This window comes from Olea europaea, chromosome 13 (assembly GCF_002742605.1).
Source record: "Olea europaea var. sylvestris chromosome 13, O_europaea_v1, whole genome shotgun sequence".
Classification (NCBI taxonomy): Eukaryota; Viridiplantae; Streptophyta; class Magnoliopsida; order Lamiales; family Oleaceae; genus Olea; species Olea europaea.
This window is the reverse complement of record NC_036249.1, coordinates 20,174,129-20,200,051: the sequence shown is the minus strand read 5'-3', so window position 1 is coordinate 20,200,051 and position 25,923 is coordinate 20,174,129. Positions and strand designations below refer to the sequence as shown.

The 25,923-nt window shown below is 36.1% G+C and overlaps 1 protein-coding gene across 3 annotated transcripts in view; it reads right to left on the bottom strand.

The window, feature by feature from the left end:
- Positions 1-25,923, bottom strand: part of LOC111407817 — a 40,472-nt gene that overhangs the window by 12,486 nt on the left and 2,063 nt on the right. For all 3 annotated transcript variants that reach the window (XM_023037500.1, XM_023037501.1, XM_023037502.1), the window contains exons 2-11: positions 24,528-24,643; positions 23,581-23,789; positions 18,537-18,656; positions 13,961-14,089; positions 13,753-13,878; positions 13,182-13,237; positions 13,010-13,109; positions 12,748-12,865; positions 12,290-12,499; positions 11,194-11,521 (exon numbers count right to left, since the gene is read on the bottom strand). In XM_023037500.1, the coding sequence (XP_022893268.1) occupies positions 11,194-11,521; positions 12,290-12,499; positions 12,748-12,865; positions 13,010-13,109; positions 13,182-13,237; positions 13,753-13,878; positions 13,961-14,089; positions 18,537-18,656; positions 23,581-23,789; positions 24,528-24,643 (1,512 nt within the window). The remainder of the gene's footprint in view (positions 1-11,193; positions 11,522-12,289; positions 12,500-12,747; positions 12,866-13,009; positions 13,110-13,181; positions 13,238-13,752; positions 13,879-13,960; positions 14,090-18,536; positions 18,657-23,580; positions 23,790-24,527; positions 24,644-25,923) is intronic.

Below are 25,923 nucleotides of genomic sequence, written 5' to 3'. Positions count from 1 at the left end.
CTGGGATCTTTAGCATTTTCAGGCGTTTGAAAGGATCCATCAATATGACCTCAAAACTCATTTCCTTATAAAAACATCTTGAATTGAAATTCAAATATGGAATAATTCGTGTCAATGAACTTAACACAAAAAGCGTCAACCGACATAGCGTCAAAGAAATCACCCATTGTCGAAACAAAAAAAGGTGCATTGGACTACCCACAAAACAACCCACACATCCACAACCCAAAAAATAAAAATTAAAAAAGAAATGCTAGACCACACACTAGCCCCAAAAAAAATCCAAGAGCCCAACCTCAAAAAATTGCCCAAATTGATTATGGGTCCATGGTTCCCACAACTAAAAAAATAAGGCGGTGTTGCACCTATACCCAACAAAAATCGTCGCAACACTAGAATTCTTAGGAGTCACCAAACCCACGTAGCAAAAGAATCAACAATAATTCCTCAACCCCAATTGCCAGTCTTGGTAACTGAAAGTACCCTTCAACATGCAAGGAAAAATCATCAATAATAGAAATATCCAACACCTTTATAGCTAAAATTGAGGCACTAGAAACAACTATAAAGGATGACAGCCATAACAATCACCGATATAAGTAAAACCTACAGCAATTAACAACTATCACAGTGATGTGGTTCGCCAAGGTGAGTCCCGAAATCCCGAATCACCTTTTCCTTAGAGGCCTAAATAGAAAGACGCTACCCATAATAGTTCTGTTTGAGTTCATGTGAGAGTTGATATAAGCAATAGAGAGAAAGACAAAATTATCTTCCCCTTCTTCTTCTTCCACTATATAGTAAAACGAGATTACACACATATGGAAACTTGGTAAATATGGAAATACAATAATATCTAGTTATACTCTTGCCTAATTTACTTGATTTATTTCCTTAACACTCCCCCTCAAACTGAAGCGTATATATCATATAAGCCCAACTTCGAACGGAGAAATTTTAACCGATTACCATTCAACGCCTTTGTAAACACATCAACATGCTGATCTCCTGTCTTCACAAATGGTGTACATATATCACCACTCATTATTTTGTCCCGAATAAAGTGACAATCAATTTCAATATGTTTAGTCCTTTCATGAAATACTGGATTGGACGTAATATGTAAAGCAGTTTGATTATCACAAAACATTGGAATAGGAGTGGAAGGAGAGATTGATTTCTTGAAAAAAGTGCTGCAACCATGTCAACTCACTAGCAGTATGAGCCATCACCCTATATTCTGCTTCTGCGCTTGACCTTGCTACTACAGTTTGTTTCTTACTTTTCCAAGAGACAAGATTACCACCGAGAAAAGTACATTTGACTCCTACAATAATCCAACACATGGGGCATTTTTCAGGTACCGAATAATACGCATCACAGCTTCCTAATGAGGAGCTCGGGGAGCATCCAAGAACTGACTAATGACACTCACTGCATAGGAAATATCTGGTCGTGTGATAGTAAGTTAATTTAATTTTCCAACTAAACGACAATACTTCTTCATACAATTTACCTTTATCCTTCAAAAACTTCACATTAGGATCCATAAGAGTATCAACGGGATGAGTTCCAAGACAACCTGTTTCATCTAAGAGATCAAGCACGTATTTTCTTTGAGACAAATTGATCCTGCTCATGACCTAGCGACTTCAATACCTAAGAAGTATCGGAGCTTACCCAAATCTTTGGTCTGAAAATGTTTTTGTAAAAACTGCTTCAACCGAGCAATCCCATCTGCATCATCACCAGTGATTACAATATCATCTACATAAACTATAAAGATAACAAAACCTGCATTAGTCTGTAGATGAAATACTAAATGATCTGTCTGACACCTCTGAAGACCAAATTCTAAAACAACCTCATAAAACTTCCCAAACCACGCCCTTGGTGATTGTTTTAACCCTTATAAAGCCTTTTTCAACTTACATAGTTCCGGCATTCCCCCTGAGCAACAAACCCAGGTGGTTGCTCCATATAAACCTCTTCGTGCAAATCACCATAAAGAAATGCATTTTTAATATCCAGTTGAAATAAAGGCCAACCAAGGTTAGCAGCAATAGAAATAAAAACCCGAATAGATGACATCTTAGCAACTAGAGAGAATGTTTCATCATAATCAATTCCATAGGTCTGTGTGTAACCTTTAACAACCAATCGGGCTTTCAATCGATCAACAGTTCCATCGGGATTGAATTTTGGGACAAAGACCCATTTGTTACCAACAGAACGTATCCCCGCCGACAGTGGAACGAGGTCCCAAGTCTGACTCTTGTGCAAGGCTGCCACTTCGAATTCCATAGCCCTTCGCCACTCAGGATCAGATAAAGCCTCTATCACTGTCTTAGGTACAAAAACACTAGAAAGCTGGGATGTGAAACAAGAAAAAGAAGGCGACAAGGAATCAAAAGTAACATAGTGGCTTATAGGATGTTTAGTTACACATGTACGTTTACCTTTACAGAGAACGGGGCAATGACTCAGGATCAAAAGGAAAGGCAAACGTAGGATTTGTAGACGGTAAGGCGACGGATGGGGCCACAAATGTTGGTGGCTTAAGTCGTCGAGTATAAACTCGGAAAGGTGGTGGTGGTTCCTTATGAGAGGAGGACATATCTAGCGCAGTAGATGAAGTTGAGTCTAGTTCTGGAGAAGTACCGATAGGTAGATATGGTACGGGTAAATTAACGGGGACTTGAGTGAATTCAGAAGAAGTACCATGATTCGAGAAATAGGGTGTGAACTCATCAAAAGTGACATTTGCACTTACCAAATAACGTTGTAGAGAAGGACTGTAGCATCGATACCCCTTTTGGGTTTGGGAGTAACCAAGAGAAATACATTTCATAGAGCAAAAGTCGAGTTTGTCAAGGCCAGGTCCAAGGAGATGAACATAACAAACACATCCAAAAACTTTGAGAGGTAGTGAATACTGTAGAGAAGAGGGAGACACAAGAGAATGGAGATGCACCGGCCAAAATAAAGGAAGGCATGCGATTAATGAGATAGCATGCAGTAAGGACAACATCACTTCAAAAACGTTTAGGGACATGCATATGACAAAGAAGAGAATGAGTAACCTCTAACAAATGTCAATTTTTTCGTTCCGCAACTCCATTTTGCTGGGGAGTATACAAGCAAGATGTTTGGTGAATAATGCCTTTAGAAGATAGATATGATGTAAAAGATGCATACGAATATTCTTTAGCATTATCAGATCGCAAAATACAAATCCTCTGGTTAAATTGAGTTTTAATCATAGTGCAATAAACTTGAAAGATAGACAGTAATTCAGAACAATTTTTCATTAGGAATAATCATACGAGAATAATCATCCACAAATGTAACAAAATAATGAAACTTACTAGAAGAAACATTAATTGGTCCCCATATATCAGAATGGACGATCACAAATAAACTAGAAACGCAACTTACTGTTCGTAAAGGAAAAGACACACGGTGGTGTTTACTAAGCTGACAAGCTTCACAGTGAAGAGAAGACACGTTACGAAGACTCACAACTTGACGTTTAAAGTAGAAAGAGAAGGGTGACCAAAACGGCAATGCCACTGCATGGGTGAAACAGAAGACTGGAGAGCTTGAGACGGAGAGGCTGGAGAAAGATTCAGGTAATATAATCCACCAACTTCATGCCCCATACCAATCATCATCTTCATCTTGAGATCTTGAAAAATACATAAAGAAGGATAAAATATTACAGAACAGGGACATGAAGGACAGACGACAAATCAATATTAGGACTAAAAGGGGCATTGCCCGAGCCTGCAACACTAGTTCGGGAACCGTTAGCAAGGGTAACATACTTGGACGAAATAGTGGGATGATAACCAAGAAGATAAGTAGACGAACCAGTCATGTGTTTAGTAGCCCCGGAATTAAGAATCCACGGATTAAGAGAGGATGACATTAGGCAGTGAGAAGACGTAGTACCTGACTGAACGAGAGTGGCCATAGAAATGGAAGTGGCATGTTTATGAGCTAAGAACTCAGCATACTCATCCGCGGTACAGATAAGAAATCAGATTATGGTATTAAACTAGAGTTAGCCACTATTTCAGATACCGAATGATGATCCTCATTAGAGGAGGCCTGATTAGCAGAACCAGATGGCTTACCATGTAAATCCCAACAGTAATCAACAGAGTGACCTACACATCCACAATGAGTACATTTTTGAGGTTCATGGGGTAATGAACAATCAATGCCTCTAGTGTCTCATCCTCCCCGAGAGTTAACACCACGTCCACCTTGACCATTACGTCCACTTCTAGATAAGCCACCCCTAACAACAAAAGTAGAACGATATCCACTAGGTGTATGATCTGATAAAGTAGAATGCTGAATACGAGAAAATGTCTCTACAAGACTGGGGAGCTCTTTTCCACCTAGTATCTGTGCTTGGACTGCTTCAAACTCTGGCGGAAGTCCAATAAGAAATTTAACATCGATATCTTCACGTTGTTTTTCCATGACATTCAAATCAGTAGTGAGAGGTTGATGCATATTTCTTTCCTGACACACAGCCAAAAGTTTATTATAATATTCAACAAGGCTGGAGGAGCCCTTCTCAAGCTCAAAGTATTGTTTACACGTTTCATAGATTCGAGTAACATTTCCCGTTCCAAAATGTATATGTTTGAGATGCTCCCAAATTTGCTTAGCCATAAACATATAGAGACATGAGGAACTAATATGAGACTCAATACTAGTAATCATAAGTCCGATGATGGCATTATCCTCTTGATCCCAATGGTCATTGAGAGTAGAATTAACTTTTGCAGAATCAGCTTCTGAAGATTTGGCAAATGGCTTTTCCAAAAACAAGTGATGAAATAGACCTTTACCCCGCAAAAAGACCTTGACACACCTAGCCCAATAAGTGTAATTTCGTTCATTCAACTTTTCAGGTGTCATGGGTCCAATCAAGTTGAACATTTCCATTTTAAAAGACATTATACTAATTAGTCCAATAATAAAATTCAACACCCAACTAGACAACCAAGGCCCAAACAAAAGAAAATAAGCTCCAACCCGAATAAATAGGTCCAACCCACTGACTGAAAATTAGTCCAACAGTACCCACAGTAACCCGATTGCAGATCAACTTCAACTCGTGACTGACTATCTCGACATACCACTGCCGGCGTCTCCTGTCAACCTACGACTAACGGAAACCACTAACCAACCATCGGCAACACAACAACCAAGCGACACCACCAACAACCGGTAATGGACCACACTGGGTACCGATTACACATGACCTGGCCTTAATCAACTATTTCATGGGTGAAGGCAAAACAAGAAGGGTTCGAAGGCAGAACAAGAAGAGTTTGAAGGAAGGAAGAAAGAAAATGAAAAAAAAAGAAAAAAAAGAAGAAGGTTCGGAAGAGGTAGCGGCAGGAAGTTTCAATCCCTAGGTATGAGGCTCTGATACCATGTTTAAGTTCATGTGAGAGTTGATATAAGCAATAGAGAGAGACAAAATTATCTTTCCCTTCTTCCATTATATAGTAAAACGAGATTACACACATATGGAAACTTGATAAATATGGAAATACAATAATATCTAGTTATACTCTTGCCTAATTTACTTGATTTATTTCCTTAACAAGTTCCAACAATGGAACCAAAGCTCCAACTAGAAATCTTACACCACGGAGAAAATTGTCGATGCTCGCAGCACATTTGATGTACCGAAGAGTCACACATTGACAAAGACTGTGTCAACCATTGACCACTACAAGAAACCCACACCTGAAAGGCTGAGCTATGCCCGAAGAAAATCAAAGATTCAATATAAAATCCACGAGGTAAGCTCTAAATACCATGACAAGCTTTTATCTAAATGATTTTTTGTCAAGGATTCCTTCCATTATATAGGAACAAACATCAATCTAAATATGGTAATTAATTACATAATTATATACAAAATTATGTTAAACGAGCAATGTATATTAAGTTGTAATCTTCTTCAACTTCTGTGAACTCGTCAATCTCTCCTCATTGACACAACGGGCTAATTCTTGCAAGCCTCCAAGTCATGCTGGTTCAGGTAGGAGAGGAAAGCTGGTCTAACTTCACTATGATGATTCCATCCACACCATGTCATGAACGAGAACCTTCATCAAAATGCAATAGTTCACCTATAAGCAACAATCTTAGGTAGAGTGGTCTGCTCCAGTACAAAGAAAACTTCATCCAGGATCACGATAATGACCATCGTCTACAAAAGTGGAACATTTTGTACTACCCTACTTTGTATTGACTCTTTGGCCAGATGGAAAATCAAACTCTTAGCAACGTGATTCGGTGTGTGGAGATAAACTAAAGCAGTAGGTTGATGCATAACCACAAATATTCTTCTAATAATATGCCTACTCTATCTACTCTACTAGAAGTTGTTTCAAGATCCATATACCATAACCTCCAAGGTATACATTGTACTTGATCGTGTTGCGTAACAGTCATCCAACAATAGAAAAGTTGGCAAAACTTTCACCTATGCATCAAGGTGTATGACAATGCCTGGACAATCCTACTTTTCGACACTAAGATCCAATTCTTGCCAAAGAATCTTCATCTCCATGTAATAATCGGTAACATTTCTTTCTTCTTGCTTCATTTGCCATAATTTTGTCTTAATCTCGAAAATTTGGGATGAATCCTTGGCATCGGAGTACATCTCTTTGACTGCTTCCCATATATATTTTACAGTTGGCATAAACAAGTACGTTTTACATATAGAGGGCATCATCGAATTCACCAGCCATGCAACCACCATGGAGTTTTCAGATTTTCGTCTAGCTTGAAGCTTTGCATCTGTAGACTGCTTGGTGTATCTAGTGAGGTATCCAATTTTACTTTTTCCATCAACTACCAGCCTAATTGACTTAGTTCATTCTCTGTAATTTCTTCCATTTAGTTTTTCCACCATGAGTTGAAAGGAGGAATTGTCGATTCCGATCAAACTCATACTGATTCAAAGGGGTCTTCCTCCATTAACTTTCGAGTTAATGATTTTCTTACAATACTGTGGCTCAATTTATAATACAAAAGATGGTAAGTTAAGGAATGTAGTTTCCCAATTAAAGAAAGAAAAAACATTCCCTAACTAATCACAAATTATACCGTACAAGATATTACAATAATCTATAATAATTTCCTTCCATAATAATCCCCTTATTTTCAAATTTCTACAAGTGGATTGTCACTCTATACACGAGGCCTATGATGATCGAATTATTACTCTTCCGCATATCACGACTGTGTTTACCAAGGTGATGACTGATAAGTATGTTTTTACATACTTATTAGGCACTTTAACGAGCTAATTATTGATGAAATTAAGTGGATTCCCATTTATAATTGTGTAATTATGGTGTTTGTAGGCCAAAAGTCCAAATTGGATGAGAAAAGAGCCGAATCCAGGAAAAAAGGACCAAAAGTGTACAAAAAAATAACTTGGTGACCAAAGTGTACAAGTGCTGAAAGTTTAGGGACCTATTGTTGCAATTTTGGAGGGCTAAAGTAATATGAAAATCAAATTTTGAGGACCAAGTTGTTCATGATCAAAGTTGAGGGCCTTGTGTGCAATTGAATGGAGGACTAAATTGAAAAAAGAAAGAAAGAAGAAAGCCCATGCTCGCTCGCAGGCTTACTATGGCGCTCACGTAGGAGGCTCTTTATGATATCCCGAGGCTAAAAGCATCTTACCGTGCGCGCGCGCCGCTTCCCGGCCAAGCAAATTTTACCTAAATTTTGGGACCTCTTCCACAATTTCACTTAAGACGATTTTTGGCCATTTAAATACCCATTTGTTGGTCACTTCTAGAGCAAGACTTATAGGAGAACACTTAGAAAATCTTTCAAAGAGAGAAGAGGCAAGAATAAGGGAGAATTTGCAGCAAAAATTGGGAGTTTACAAGGAATATTAAAGATTTCAATCTCTCATTTCTTCAAGAATATATTCAAGGGACGGTTTTCTTCCACTATCTTGTATTTTTCCGTTATCTCCTTCATTTTGTAATGGGTTATCTCTTTATTTCATTTTTGTGCTTCTATTTTGCAATGAACTAAGTGTTTAATGTTGGGATTTATGATATAGCTTGACCTAAGTTTCTTTAATGTCAATATTCATCATTTAATGTTTTAATTACTATGTTATTGTGCATTTATTATTGTGCTTAAATTTTCTTCATGTATATGGCCAATATATGATTGAATTGAGTAGTTTGTGCAACTATTGAGAGATTGTTGTGCATTCTTGATCAAAATAATTAATGCCCTAGGTTGTTTTAGAAGATAGAGATATACTCCAAACGCTAGGTGACCTATTGAGTTATTTTCATCACGATTTAATGCGGTCCGTTGAGTTTTTATCAACATAGAGATAGTAGGTAAGATCAATCGAGATAGGAAATTAACTAAATTTGAAAAATCGGGTCTAACAATGTAATGAGGTAATTTGCATTTTCGATTTGTTGGATATTAAAGAAACGACAGTTAAGTGACATTTTAAATCCCAACTCATTTATAAGTCAAATTTCCTTCTCTTTCATAATTGTTATTTCAATTGATTTTCAAATTTATTTTCCTTTCCTTTTCACATATAAAATCTAATTGTGTGCTTCAATTGTTAAAATTGAGTCAACAATTGTATAATTTAAAAAAAAAAAAAAAAACACTCTTCAAGGAATCGATACTCAGACCCATAAGTCCACTTTATTACTTGAATGCACCCATGCACTTGCGGTATATAATTTTAGCGAACAATAACTTGATAATATCACAAATTGTTAAATAATTCATTCATTTATGCTTGTATTTGCATGATTTATTGATGCCTAAATGCATTAAATACCCTTATATTTTAATTTAGGTAGCAAATGAATGAATATGGCGAAAATTAGGAGAAAAGAGCTAAAAATGACCAAAATGGAGGAAAGTGAAAGTTCAGGGACTAAATTGCAATTTCCCAAAAGTTGAACTGGAAGGCAAAATGAAGATGCAAAAGATTTGAAGGCCAATTGATTGAAGAATTAAAGTTTTGGACCAAGGGAAACAAGAAAAGAAGTCAAGAATCGAAGAAATGAAGTTCGGGGACTAAAGTGCAAATACTCTACACTTGTGCTTAACCTTATGATGAAGATTCAAAAATGTTAGAGGTCAAGCGGATGAGGAAAGAGGTCAAAGGGATGAAATATCATCAAAGTATGATCCCACATCAATTCCAATCAAAGAAGTTACGTATCGATTTTTAGCCTTATATTGGAACCCCTTTTGACATGTCATACGGTCGAATTGGAAGATTACATCTTAAGAAAAGTTGTAGCCCTTTAATTTAGCTTTCCAACGCAACTTGAATCACCTCAATCGGATATCGGGAGAGGAAGATATGCTCAAAATACTGAAAGTTGTCCAACGGAGAAAAATTAACTGGGTGTTTGACACCCATTTTTGTGGAAAAAAGAATTTTAAAATAGTAGATTGACGAAGAATATGTGGATAAAAAATAAGGAAATTTTTTTTATTTACGTGTAATATTATTTTAATGAAGAATGTGTGGTTAAAAAAAAAAGAGAAAAATGTATTTTAATAAGAATGAGAATCAAACGGTCTTTTATACTATGCGTACGTATATGCCTATAGGTCTTGCATATGCGAGATTCCAAAAATCCACTACTCAGGCCTAAACAAGTCTACTGTGCGTACGCACCATTTGTACGCATGGTTCATTCAAGGGCCGAATCTTAGTTTCCTATTTTCGATCAAACTCTTAAGGTAACTGAATTTTTCACGACTTTTAAACCCTGAATCAACCCAGAACGCAGGGAGACGCCTCCAAACCCATTCTTTTCACTTTGGTGCTCAAGAAACTCCATGGAAAACTAAGGAATTTGGTGAAGTTACATAGGAACTCAATCGGTTTTGATGATTTCGACATCCTTCAATTCATGCAATTGAGTTTTTCATTGTTAAACAGTTTTAGAATAAGATTTCCTTGTTTTGAATGAGTTTTGACATTAGTATAACATTTATTATAATTTCCATAGACTCAGTCACGCTTTTTCTATCGAATATTCGAAATATTGGTTAAATTGCAATTTCAATTACTTAAAATTATTGGTGTGATTCTCTACTGCCTTATGCCTACGTATATAGTGGTTTTTTAATCTGATTTCAATAATTAATTGTGGGAATTTGTTTTTAGGAAACTTGATTTCTAGAATTACCATAGAATTAAATTTGTGCTTAACGTCATATCTTCCGATTAAGGAGTTACATTTAATGTCTTTAATCGAGTGAAAACATATGAATTGATGATGTTGAATGACACAAACCGGTTGGGGGAATTCCGACGCTTCACTTTCATATACATTGATCTTATTTCACTACGTGAACTTTAATTTCATTCAAACCGTAAAATCATTACAAATTTTGAGAGAACCATTACCTTTTGGACCTTTGGAATATTTTTCATCTCCCTGTGGATACGACACCCAAAACTGTACTATAATCATCGCATTATACTTTGGGCGTAATCATGACTCGACAATGGCATCAATTTGTTGACATCAGTTTCTTGTCAGCAAATTGATGCTTCTAGATCGTCCAGCATCAATTTGGAGATGTTATTAAGATCATGAAGATTATGATGAAGATTATGGACAACCCACCTACCTTAATCACGTACATAGTTATATTTTACCACAATTACTTTTACCATATTTAGATGTATATGTAAACTTCATTCTATATAATGCTAAGGATGCCTAAAGGGAAATCATTCAGCCAATTATTGTTACATTTGAGGTGTGCATTCTGCATGCTCTTGAGCAATTTAAACAGGTGACTTCCAAATAATTGCATACATACATATTATACGAGAACAGAGAAGATTGACTACATACATAATATATGAAAGCAAAGGAGAAGACTGAAGACACCTATGCCCACCCAAAAAAGGAAACTAAAACTATTTTTAAATTAGAGATGACCCACAGCAGAAAGACTATTTCTGCCTCAACCCCGCTGAAACCCTCACACACCACAAATTGAAATTACAAGCTCGCTGAACCATAGTTACTGAAGGATGTAAGGTCAAAATCAACGGAACTCTGTGCAGAAATACTTAAAATTGTGAAGTCACATAATAGGTTAGATACAAACCTGAGATTGATGGTTCCTTTGACAAGAGCCACAGGCAGGTATTCTTCCCCAATAAAAATATCTGACCAATGGAAATGAACTCTTCCACCACCTCCACCACCACTATTATGGCTGCCGTGTCCTCCAGAAGTTGAGATGGTACCGGTATCACCAAGTACCAAATTATGGACGAACAGAAGAACGGTTCCGCCAGATCCACCCCCAGAACCAATTTCTGAAGCTACTCCATCATCCTGCCCTTGAACATATTTTCCAGGATTCTCTCCATCAGCTCTAAGTGTACCATACAATATCAATTTTGACAATGAGTGATCCAGTGAGCCCATCACTGTTTCAGGAATGAATTTATGAAAGAAAGTGACCAATCAGCAGAAGCTATGTGGAAAGTAACCTATGAAGAGGGTTATTAAGAAGCAAACATGTTGGTGATTAGTATCAAAATCTTATACACAAATCAATCTTGTAAGCAACCACAGAAAGTTATATGAAACAATATGGCAGCTTTTCCAATCTTCAATATAAGTTTTTCAAAACTTTTAGCAAAAGCCATCCAATTGCTCATATTCATGCACAAAATAACCTTCAGCTTCATTTATTATTTTCCCTTAAGAACTTTTAGTGTCTATTGCAGGACAAAACCAATATTAAATGATTTCATTAGTATTTGAAACTCCTGGTCAACTCCTTCAAAGGACATAATTAAGCAACAGTAAAATTGCAGTGAAGCCAACTCCACGATAAGAACTGCAATAAACGTCCCAAATACAACCACCTATCTAAACATGCTAATAAAGAAATTCTACGTTTGTGATTTAGTAACAAAAAGACACCAAATATCTGAATGAGATGAAGATCACAAATTTAAAAGCAACCGAAGGTGAAAAAGTGTATTTGTCTGACTAAATAAAACACAAACTTTGGGTTGTTGAACTCAGATATTATAGAGACAAGCATGTGGAGCTAATTTGTTAATGTTGGGACGCTGATGTGTATTTACCTGAAAATCTAACCAGTATTAGAGTTAATTTCTCCAGCCTTGACTTAGAATTATAAACACAAACATATCTACATTCTGAAATCATCAATTTTAGCTTACCAATAATACCTCCACCAGCAGCAGCACTTGGCAGACTCTCATTTCCACTTCCACTACCAAGTTCACAAGGCAACTCAGCATTACCATACGTAACACCACCCTTGATATAACTTCCATCATTGTATGCATCCCCACCTTTACCACCATGTCCAGCACCACTGCCAACACCATGAGGCAGATATTCTCCACGTCCTAACCCACCAGTGCAGCCTGTATATCAGCCAAGTCAAGATTCCTAATTCTGGTTTCTAAACCATTATCATAACTTGTAGAACTGGAGGAATCATGCTGGGGAAGGCTTTTTGGAATAAAGAAATCAATAAAACTATCTATCTTTTGATATGTAAGAATATTAATGACTAAAAGTAACTGAAGTTACATCATCCATAACTCATAAGACCTACGCTGTTGTTCCATAGTAAGACAAAATATCTTCTAGTAGGTGGAAAAAATCATACCCAGTCCAGATGCACTTATTGCTCCAGAAGATTTCACCACCACAGTTCTCACCCAGTGAAAATGTATAATGGATCCTTCTAAGAAGCCTTCAACTATAATATCTTCAACTCGACAAATCTGCATGAGAAGAGAAGTTGAATCCTTGCACCAAAAAGGGCAAGAGGCATCAAAGGTATCCAAAACACATCCTACTCTGACTGATATAAAATAACTTGTAACAGAAGAAACTTCTCAAAGTGTTAACTCTGAGTATTAGAACACCTGAAGAGTGAAGGACAATGAAGCATTCACATTGCAATCCTCGGGGGGATGAAGCAATTCAATAGGACAATCCTTCTGTTCACAGTAGAGCTTTGAAGACCTACATTGTCAAATAGGACGATTCAGAAATGAGTGCAGCATGAGCATAAAGTGCTACCAAATCAGTACTTACATGTAATTGTCACTCGAATTTTCCAAGGGACCTCTTAGAACGGATTCAGGCCCAACCTTTATATAGAGAAGTTTTTAACATTATCAGCAGAAAATGGCAGGATTTTGCCAGATATAATAAATATCTTAAAGGATTACAAGTGGCTTCAAAAACAACCAAAATTATTTTTGATTGGAAGGAAATAGAATATTAAAGCAAAAGAGAAGCCATTTAGAGAACCAGTGTTGGTGGTTACAAGCAAAGAATAATCAAGTAAAAAATTGATCCCAATTCCACCACAAATCTATCAAAATTTATACATTGAAGCAACCAGCAGCCTCAGCATTTTTGTGATACTATAGCAAAGAAATGCTTACATTTCTGTGATAACTCAATTTCAAAATAAAAGTACTTCTGTTTTAGTACAGAATGAAATACAAAGAGAAAAGAGCTTGTAAGTTTAAAAAATTTGACTTCTAAGTGAAGTAACACTTGAACAGCGTAACTTTGTTAAGCCAAGTCACAGAAGTGGAAATGCTGTATGGCATAAATAAGAAGCTGAATTAACAAGAAGAACATTTAGAAGCCTTACTCTGATAGCATAAAATAAAGATAAAACCAAACGCTGAGCTTCAATAAGATCTCCTGGTCCTGACAAGTTCAAGGATCCTTGTCCATGAAGTCCCAAATTTGCCGTTGAGTGTATCATGGACGACCCCTGCCATAGTTTTTCACAATCGTAAATATTATTAAAAATACCTTATTTATGAGCTAAATATAAATAATGTAGAATGACTTACTTTAAGAACTACTAAATTGCTGGCTTCAATCAAAGATGTAGCGACAATTTCATCGCTATCACCACATATAAGCATTTTGGAATTCAACATCAAATGGATTTTCACAGACATTCTCAAAGCACCATAGACCTGAAAGGAACAACAATATTGTAGATGTATCATCCCACCAAACAAAAAAAGAAACCGCCTATATATACAACACTGTTTTTTAATGCATCAACAACATGCAACACAAAAATTAATTAGATGATAATTTGAGAAAGCTTCCATATGAAGCTTGGACTCAGGTACAGGCAAAAGCTTAAATCTTGGTATGTAATCATCAACTTTGAGCACCTATGGCCAGCTAAATAATGTCCTAACTTAAGATACAGTGTAAGATATGCCTTCAGAGAATTCGTAATTTTATAATAGAGTAATTTGAGATGCTTTTATGAATTTCAAAATAGGGAAAAAAATTGTAGCACATCTTTGTGGAAAGATAAATATATATTGTTGAACCGCCTAATGTAGAAGCTTAAGTTGTGGGAGGGACAAATTTATTCACTATTGTCACTCACATATAGGCCAAATGACAAATGCACAATCTCACAAATGTATGGCGACAATACTTAAACCCCTATCAATTGTCTGTTTTGCTAACACTTAAGCACAAGTCCCACAGTTGGAATTTGAAACAATATGGCAGAGAAAGAACAATTTGAATCTGCATGGTTCACCACCATATCCACATACAGAGACGAGAGAAGAATAAATATTAGTAGAAAGTTGTTGGAAATTGTCTAACTATTAGAAAGTAAAAAATCCTATTTATACGGTTACAAATAATTCTAAAAGGAAAGATTGTTGTAATAATTACATAATCAATTAGTAAGGAAAATAATTGGAAAAGTATCTATGTATCACGAAGAATAATCTTATAATCTTTCCACATCTCCTCAAACTCAAACTAGTGTTCACAAAAACCAAATTGAGTTTAAAAACTGAAATAATCCCAAGTATATTGTATCTAACAAGGCCAAAAGGATGTTGCATAATTGCATTGACAATGTTTGCTAACTAAGCCAACCAAGAACTAGAAGCTAGCGTAAAAGAAAATTATCATCCGCCAATCTTGAACAACCAGCACCGAGACTTCAGAGGCATATCACATAAGGATAAAGAACAATGTCAAAATAGGATCTTCAAGCAGTTTTTCACTAAATTTGCCGAGGATAGACTAAGTTAAAAGTACTCCTCGGTAGTTTGATTCTCACTTGCTCTTTTTCTATAGGATTTAGTACTTCCCCTCTTAGTTCTTTCATTCATATGCTGCATCTTTTTGCTCTAGGAAGGTCAGGTTTGTGCCTCCCTTCCTCTTATTCTCATGAGTTTGATTATATATATATGTATGTATGTATGTGGAAAACCCAAACCCCATCAACCTTCCCTCGTGGAACCTAAAAATCCATTGAAGTTGGTATTTTGCTTAAAATTAATAAAAAAATCCATGAGTTCACCAGCAATTCGCCCAAAGATGAAGTCACTGACTTGCCTAACAAAAAGTGAGGCACAGATGGACGAGATTAAGAAAATGAAATGGAAACAAATGTGGTGGAAAAGAAAAATAAATTTTCTTTCGATGGTTCGGTAATAATACCACAACGAAGTAAAATCTTTAAACAAACCTCTAACATGGTAAGGATAGACACTAACGAAACCAATTACGTGAACTTGTGATATTATAAAAATGATCTAAAATGTCCCAAATAGCAGCCAACAAAATTGGGTCAAAGAAAGGAGGATGACAATTAAGATTCAAATTAGAAAATTCAACAGGTCCATGTAATTGGATTGTAACAAATTGTTTCTGGGTTTGGAGAGGGAAAACAAAAAGTTCACATTCTATATTTTTGAATTCTTTTCTTAAGAATAGATTTCTTCCAATTTGTGCACCAAGTGCTTGCAAACCATAGTGAAATTGCATGTGGAGGACAAAGAAAGTTGAGAGAGGACTCAACATTGTGCAGTCACCAGGAAGAAAGTTATGGAAAAAAACAGCAACAATGGTGATAACTTACAAATATAGAGCTGAATTTAGCCATACGAGGGGTACAAGGCCACTCGCCAGATAACAGAGGTGATTTCATGTTTAACCAAAGTTGGATCAAATCCACTCCATACCATGTCAGAAAATTTAAGTTGTATTTAACAAACTTGTCCAACTATTAAAAAGTAAAAGACTCTATTCATAATGTTACTGATAACCTAAAATGAAAGATTGTGTGGCAATTAAACAATCAATTATTAAGAAAAATAATCTCATATAATCGGAAAAAGAATCATGAAGAATAATCTTGTAATCTTATCACAACTTCAATAAAAGTACACAAACCCAAACCCTTACAGAGATAAATAAGTGAGATTACATTGATCTCATAGTCTTACCAAAAAAAGATCATATGGATCAATCCAAAGTTAAGAAAAGGCGGGCGGGCCCGGGGGGGGAGGGGGGGGACTCCCAAAGAAAGGAAAACAAAGGGGTGGCCAACCATTTTTATGCTATGTGCGGCAAATTCAAAGCCTCAAGCAACAAATCTCGACCTACATTTGAGTTGTCCAAGGCCTTCAAATATGAATCTTCAAATGTCTCAAAAAAACATCCCCCAAACATTTTTGCGCCATAAGAGGGAAAAGAAATAAGAGAACCAAAATCCTGATAAAGAAGATAATAAACTATTCACATATTTCATGAGATTGTGTTACAAAAATCACTAATTTTATGGGAGTGGGATCACTAAATCCCTAGATTTACAAGATTCGAATCAATCCTCTCGTCATCACTAGTTTTCATAGATGGTTGCTGTGATTAGAGTCTCTTCTTCGTGGGCACTAGCATTGTCACCATCGCCAATTCATAATTGCAAATTGATGCTTTTACCAGCATCAAGAAGGAGTTGTCAATAAGATCAAAAGGAATCGCCAACGGAGATCACGAAGATTGACAAAGATCACAAAGATTGATGAAGATTATGACTTGACATAATCATGTACGTAGTTGTATTTACCATATTTAGACTGATTACATTTCTATTCAATGTAAGAAATCCAATGGGAATATCATATAGTCAAAAGTTTGTCAAAACTCATTTCTAAGTTGAGGAACAAGAACTGCACAATTAGATGGACTCAATTTAGCCACATGATTAAGATGCACCATTGAAGATCATAAACTTAAAAAATTGCTTATCATAATCTTAAAATTTTGCTGAGCTAAACCAGATGAAGATTGGAAGGCATAACAAAATTTATAGGAACACCTTATCCAAATCAAGGCAAGAGCTGCTGGAAACCATACCCAGCAGCCTGGGGCTGTCTAAGACCAACTTGAACAAAAAAGAGTTGCTATGCAACCACAGGTTGCCCTGGGCGAGATCCAGACACGTCTGATGAAAGTGGCATGTCTGGCATCCTATATCCCTAATGTTTGTCGAAAAGTATTTTTAAGGTTCATGGAGTTTTCAATTGGTCTGTTCTCACCATACCATGAGTATTATTTGTGAGATTAACCAATATTTTCCTCTGTGTAATGCAAGCTGATGGCTCCCCGGCTCCACATGCAGATGTAATATGCTGAAGCAGGCTCACACAATTAGCAATGTTTATTTGTAGCTATTTCCAGTGCTTATTGCCTATTTCTTTTTGCTGTTGTGGAGATCTTTGCACTGAAATTTTCTGTGAATTTAGGGTAAGAAAATTACTTCAATACCTGCAAAAGTTTCTTGGCTGGATGAGCATCACAAGAAAGGTCTCATGCCATGTCAAACCACCTCATTTAAAAGCTTAAAACCATTAGAGAATGGACATTCACTTATTTAAGTTTTTTCCTTCAACACACACACAAAAAAGAAAAATAATAGGATGAACACAGAATTTTATGCTACGTTAGATGTGGACAAAAAGAAATGTTGCGTATCTTTGTCTTTACTGTTGAAGATATACAAGGTGTTCCCTACAATGCAGGAGGCCTTGGTTTCATGTGTAAAATATAAAATACAGTTAACTAACGCTTACCGATTTAAGGGAAAATGATTTTCAGTCATACTTTAATGTTCGGGAGTTGCATAGGATCTCAAACAAGTCATGCCCATTTCCAAAAGGTGGGACACGAGAACATACCATGTTGTTGCAGACAGCTCTAAAAAGCAATTTGTCATATATGAGAATGAAAAATGCCAAGTAAAGAATAACAAAACAGCACATTTTGCAATTATAAATAGCCAAGTCATATCCATTTCCAAAAGGATGCCACGTTGATGCAGACAATTCTAAAAAGCAATTAGTCATGTAAGAGAATACAAATAGCCAATTGAAAAATGACGAAACAGTATATTTTGCAATTACCCACGCCACCCCCTTTTTCTCCAACACACGTCCGACACACAATCCAAATATTGATGAAGGAAAAAGGCATTTTAATAGGAAACCAACGAATAGAAAAATAAATAAATACGTGTTGCAGAAAGTGGATAAACTAAAAACAGAAATTTTGGGAAAATTTTCAAATAGAGAATGGGAAACGATTGGCTCAACTTGCCTTGATTACTGAATCACTCATCAGAAGTTCTTCAGCCATCAACTCAAACTCTGACAAAGCATAATGTATGAGCCCAAAGCTCAGAAATGCACCCCATGATAGACTAAGTTGTCCTCGAACCTAGTCAATAAATTCACAAAAAAATAGTTAGAAACAGAAAATTATGTGTAAAATCTCCATATAGGAGGCAGACATGACATGGTGAGGAAAAAAAAAATGAAAACAGAAAAGATAATAAACCCTCACAGATCACATTTAAGGAAATATTGAAATCAAACGTAATGTTCTGTATTTCACATATTTTTGTACAATATAGAGATCCTAAAGGAAAAATACTAATCTCCAAAATAAGCCCTAATTCAACTTTCTTTCACCCCCCACAATGTCCGGAATCACCATCAAACCTTCTGAAAACCGTGGCTTCAATTATGATTCCCATTCTGTTTAGATAACTATCATACGCCTTAATGGAGACAACTATCTGTGTTGGTCTCAATCAGTACGTAAGTATATTCGAGGCAGAGGAAAAATTGGGTATTTGAGTGGTGACACAAATGTGACCAGAGAGAAAAATGCCAATTATGCCACTTGGGATGCTGAAAACTCCATGATTATGGCTTGGTTGGTTAACTCTATGGAGGAAGACATGGCCTCGAACTACATGTGCTATTCAACTGCTAAGGATCTCTGGGATAATATTAACCAGATGTACTCTGACCTTGGCAATCAATCCGGATATATGAATTGCGACTCCAACTCAGTGGAATTCGACAAGGAGGGAACCTATGTAGCACGGACACTCCAACTAGGGTAGCGTGTCCATGTCCGTGCCGACACTCTTCGCACACTCTACAATAATCATTCTTTTTTCTTGCTATAACTATTATATATCTTTAACTCAAAATTATTAGTAAATAACAAATAAATACTCATATTTATAAAATTTCAAAAATAAAAATAAAAAAAATCCATAACAAGTATAAAACTAAATTTAAACTATATAAATGAAGAATTTTAAAGAATTTAATGAACGTGTCAAAGACGTGTCGTGTCGGTACTTTTTTTAAAATCACGAGTCGACGTATCCGACACGTATCGTGTCGACACACACGTTTCCATGTCGTTGCATCATAGGAGGGAACAATGTCACTAAATACTTCAACATATTGAAGAGACTGTGGCAAGATATGGATCTCTTTAATGACTACGAATGGAAATATCCAGATGACTACAATCACCACACAAAGATGATTGAAAATGATCGTATCTACGAGTTAGGCATATTTGTAGTAAACATCAAGACACAAGCAACTTCCAGAAGGTGTCGATTTTTGCGTTCAGCAATCCCATTTTGTTGGGGAGTGTCGACGCAGAAACTTTGATGGATTATCCCATGTGTTTTAAAAAAATTCCCCATGATGTTATTTAAGTATTTTGTATCATTGTCAGCGTGTAGAATTTAAATTTGTGTATACAATTAAGTTTGAATCATGGTATAAAAATTGATAAACACAGAACGAACATTTAATTTGTCTTTCAGTAGGTAAACTCAACTAATTTGAGTGTGGTCATCAATAAATGTAACAAACCATTTTGAGTGAGTATGATTCAAGGTTTGCAATGGGCCCCATAAGTCACTCGGGGTTATGGTAAATGGTTTTGATGGTCTGTATGTGGATTTTGGAAATGGCGTGCGTTTATGTTTTACAAGTTCACAAATTTTGCATTGAAGATCAATATGCTATTTATTCAAGAAAAAAGAAGGGAATACACATTTCAAGTACTGAAAAATGCTGCGACCCATTCTAAAATGCCATAACAGAATTTCACTATTTCTAGGAACAGACGCAAAATCACAAAATGAAATTTGACATGGTTCACATCGGCTTCCTAAAGCAATAGTCCCCTACATTCCTTGGCACTGTCAATTGTCTTTCCGATGATAGGTCCTAAAAAACAAAGTGAGATAGAAGAAATTTAGTAGAGCAATTGGAATTTTTTGTTAGTTGGCTTATAGATTTTAAATTGCAGGATAAATTTAGGATGTGAAGGATAGATTCAAGAATCAGAGATTTGAATACTCCCTTCTCCTACGCCCGTCGAAAGTGACCAATCTGCAATTTTAATTTTAAGGTTACCAGCACAAGTAGAACGTGAAGAAAATAAGTGGTGAGAGTCCGTTATGTGATCTGATACTCCAGAGTCAATGATCCAGAGGGTTTTGGATTATGTTGTTAATTTTAAGGCTCTCGGAAAATTAACTCCGTGGGCAAGTGAACTTGAAGGACTATTCGCAAAGGTTTGACTTGGTAGTTAGAGATTCAAAAACTTCTTAAATTAGGTCTATCTGTTCGGAATTAAAGGCACTAGTGGACTCCTTGTGTTCCTCTATTTGATAGTCAACAAATGCTTGGTATCTACAACTTCTATTATTTTGCCTCGATTTCCAATCTATCAACTTTCCATGTATGTCCTAACATGTGTCTTCTTTATGTTCTGGCTTACAACAATGCTCACACTAGAGTTGTCCCTATTTCAATTTTGGTCTTAACCCAATAGCCGTTCCTCTCATAGGCCCACTTCTTGAATTTTCAACAGGCCCACTTCCTCTAGATATTAAAGCAATCCCATGCCCAATTCCATTAGATAAAAGGGCAGAAATTTCATTAGGCCCAAATCCCTTGGTTGATAAGAGACTTCACTCCCAGTTGGCTTCCTTAAGCATCGTCTTTTGCCGGTTCTCTTCTCCTCTCACCTCCGAGAAGACCTCGTGCATTGAATGCAGAGGTCATCGGCCAAGTATGCATCCCCTAACGTCATCCAAGTCTCGATTGAGCCCAACTAAGAATTCATAAACCCGTTTATTCTCCAACCTCTTCTTGTATCGTACACTTGCTGAAGCACTCCCATTCTTCTCAACACTTAAGTCCAGTCCTTGCCACAACGTTGTCATCTCCATATAATACTCTGTCACTTCCTGTTCACCACCTAGCTTGGTTTGCCATAGACGGGTCTTGATTTCAAAAATTTGTGAACAATCCTCCGCATCGTAATACATCTCTCACCACATCCCATATATCCTTTGCCGTCGATAGGAAGAGAGGTTTTTCCTATCGTGAGCTTCATGGAATTCACGAGCTAAGCAGTAACCATTGAATCTTCTAAGTTCCATTTTTTCAGCATGCAGCATCGATCGGTTTCTTGGACTCGCTGGTGAGGTAACTAATCTTCCCTTTCCTGTCGATCACAAGCTTTATTGACTGTGCCCCTTCTCGAAAGTTCTTTCCATTTAATTTCTCGACTGTGAGTTGGAAGGAGAAGGTTTCTGGGCCATTCAAACACATTATAGAGGTGATCTCTGTTTCTAAATTTGGAGTTTCAGGGGTCATAGACCCCTTACTATTGATTAGTATTTCAGTCATTGGTTGCTTGGTTTTGAAGAACCCGGCTCTAATACCATGAAATCAAATGTAATGTTTTTCACATATTTTTGTACAATATAGAGATCTTATTTATAATACAATGAAATGAGTAAAAAAGGAAAAAAAATACTAATCTCCTAAATAAGATAATAATTCAATCAATATAATTACAACACTATTTTTGGTAAGATAATCCCTGTCAATCATCTTCAATCAATTAAGCCTCTAATGCAATCATTCGAGATTTCAACAAATATCATAAGCTCACATCAAAGTGATATGGTTAAGTATCATATTGGCTATCATAAAGCATAAAGAAGTAATTATCCAGTGAACATAAATCATTCAAAGTAAGAACCTATAAAGAAACCATAAGAAAGGATTTTCATTTTTCACAAAATAACAGCATACATATGAAAGAACTTAGTTTGAGAAAATAAAAATAACTGAATATTCACACACATATATATAGAAGAAAAGTATGACATTAAGAAAAAGAAATTGGAGAACAAAAGGAGTTACTATTTGCTTTGTGCCAAAGATGTATTAAACTTTCCTATTTTATGACGTAATTTTGCACTAGTCAAATGCTGGACAACAAATAATCAAGGAACTTGGAAGTATTATGAACATATGTCCTCCCACCTCGAACTCCAACCCCCCCCCCCCCAAAAAAAAAAAAAAAGGAAAATATAATAAGAGTCACATTTTGCAGAAGGAAGAAGGTTTAACTATAGAAAAGCATTTCATGAAAAATGATACTGGATCAAACAAATTGAATTCCCAAAACAAGAAATAGGCATCACCTAGTATCTTTGATTAAATTTCCAGCAGTTAGAAGCTCATAAGTAGCATCCTTTAGGGCGAGTACAAGAAAATTATTAATTACTGATCCTTCATTGTATCAAGAAAATGAGAAAACACATTCTAGAAGCCTTCCAATTTGGATTTAGAACATGGAGACACCCACCATTAATCAACACTTAATATATTCAAGATTGTAACAGAAATATAGCTTAAAAAATGTATTAGAAATTAAGAGTTAATGCTCTATAAGGCATGACTGGGGTCCACCTGAGGCAAAATGGTCCAAAAACATTCCATGCCTCCGGGATAGGCCTATGACCTAAGTCTCAAAGGTCAAGATGATACCTAGGACACCAAAGACTAGTCTTGAGTGCCTCCTAATTGGGGTTCACCAAATTGACAAAACATAAATTTAATTGTCAGAATTATAAACTAAGACATGTTATAAAATGCGCATGAGCTCCAAAGTGGAAAGGAACCTATACTTGCTCTGATATGAAAGAACATAACTATTTATGACGTTTATTTATGTTGAATATGTATTTATTGCTTCTGCTTATTCTATATTCTTTACTTTAATCTGCTATTCAGATATTTTCACTGTTTTAAAATCATTCCACCATTTTCTTTATCTTTAAAATACAGAAAGAATGCAGTACTCCTCTCCACCTCGGGGCCTATGCCTTGCCCTACACTTCACTCTGCGAAACAGCAGTAGCAGATTAAATCCATCAATTAGAAAATAAAAAGGAGGAAATATTACAAAAGATATTTCATGAAAGCATTGTCAGGCACTAGGATTAAATTTCAGCAACCTGAACTCGACTCCAGAGCAAAGGAAAATTTGCTCGAGCACCATTGCGAATATAAACATTTGTCCAAAGTGGTTGGTTTGGAAATTGCAGCAGAAGTGTATCAGTATCTGTTGACATGTTATAATTGTCGATGATAAGTCTTCGAGGGACAGCATCAAAGAATGTCCCAGCAGCACCTGAATTAGCAGGGCAGCCAAAACTTCTTCCTCCTGTTAAAATTTGGCCATGCAGTGTCAATCCTCAAAACAGTATATTGGCACATTCAAAGGTGATGTTCTAAAGTGCAAATAGGATGATCACTGTTATGGCACAAGATTCTAGAGATTTCTTAGACAAAAAGGGACTGAACAATCTGAACTATGGCATATAGAAAGTGACTAAAAATCCTACAAGCTCATATGAAATCAAATCAGTGCACCACATAGTAGACATAAGAATACTAATCAGCCCTTCTTTGGAAAGACAGACATGAACTACTGGCAACTTTCATTCAAAATCACACAATGCAAGCCTAACATTGATTGCATACAGAAAAATCACAAGCACACAAGCAAGAGTCCGCTACACGCATGTAATTATCCTAGAGCTATAACATCAAAAAGAAAAGTCAGACACAATAGGCATAAGAAAGAACCAATAACTAGATTACTACTCGGCCATTCTTTGGAAAGACAGCCATGAACTTCTGGCTACTTTCATTCAAAATCACATACAGGGAACCTCGTATTGATTGCATACCAGTCAAGTAGTAACCAGCTTTAATAATCATATAACATTGTTGAGATTCAATCTCTCTATTCTATAGTTTATTCAAGGTTTCCTCTTTGCTCATAATAAAACTCACAAAACAATTATTTAACCATTGAGATAGATATCTCTCATAAATATTAATTGCAAGGTTTAATGATGATAACTCATGGAAAAGTTTGTTTGCTAACAGGCCTCACCATGGACCAAAAATACAGGATCATCATGCCTGCTAAAAGCATTTACAGAAACTCTTCCACCACCACCTCCAGCAAATCCATTACCTCCAATAGCACTTATCCTGCCACTTCCAGTCCTGTTTTTGAAAAACGAACAATCAGCCACAACATGATTCTGGCCATTACAGTATTTGGGAAATAAAAATGATTTACATGTAACAAAGTTCAAGGTTAAACAGATACACATTAATTTAGCAGTACAGATTAAACACCTATCAAACACAAATTACAAGCAAATAGCTCTTGAAATCCAAGTCACATAAAGCGGAAGCATAAGTGGAATTGTCAAGGGCTATTGTTAGTGCTAAAGCATCAAAGTAAAAGTTTTCTAGAGGGCAAGAGTACCTTGGTGTGCCAATAATAACATAGTGAAAAATGAATAACAATTCACGTTTTCTTATTTCTTAATTCATAATGTACACCAATTTTACATCCTTTTATAGTAAAATTATACAAATAAGAAAAGGAAAGCAATCACTTAATTTAGGAAAACAATAAAAACCTATCAATTTATCTGTTTAAGGAAAGAATTAGGTATCTTTCCAAATTCCCTGTATTCCTGCCATAATCTCGGTTTCCTACACACAGAAAATCATTTTTGCCGGTAAGAGTGGAGTAGTGTCAGTCAAACAGCTTAGAAGACAGACGATTAAACCCAAACAAATGTGGCCAGTTGTGGTTGCTAAGGACCTATTTGTTAGATATAGCAAGGAAACCAACAAAATGCCAAAAAAATTCACGTAATTGACCACAAATTTTTCAGAGACAAGGCGTAGCTTGTTTTTCTTTTATTGTTGTTTTGACGAGCTTGTGACAAGTTGTACAACAATAGACATTTAGGCATTCCGTAATGCTTTACAACCCATAACTTTCAGGTCCAAATTCCAAAGTGAGGAAATGAGAGACCTGCTTGAACATCAACTCCGCCCTCCCATTGCATAATATTAAATGCACCTCACCTTTGGCCCAGATAGGGGATTGAAAGTTATCTGGTTAGATCGGTGCACCTTGCACCTAGAAAGTGGTGTGGTATCAAAAATTATCTTAAGTTCACAAGAGTCTCGGAAAAGTACTCTATATTTATTTATTTGTTTATCAATGGATCCTCATCTTATAAGCCTACATAGCATAGAATACTAGAGATATTGTATTCGCAAACTTGGCACATGTACATTCACTTTTACATTAACTTTGACATCCTTACACGTGGCTCCTATCATAGCCCTTGATTTTTTTTTTCAGCACCATTTCACATCACTTGCCAGATTTTGACACAGAGAGAGAATGTCATCCATAATGTAAACTAGAATGTACATCTAGAATAATTCTTGTATTAGTTGATGGTTTCATAGATTAC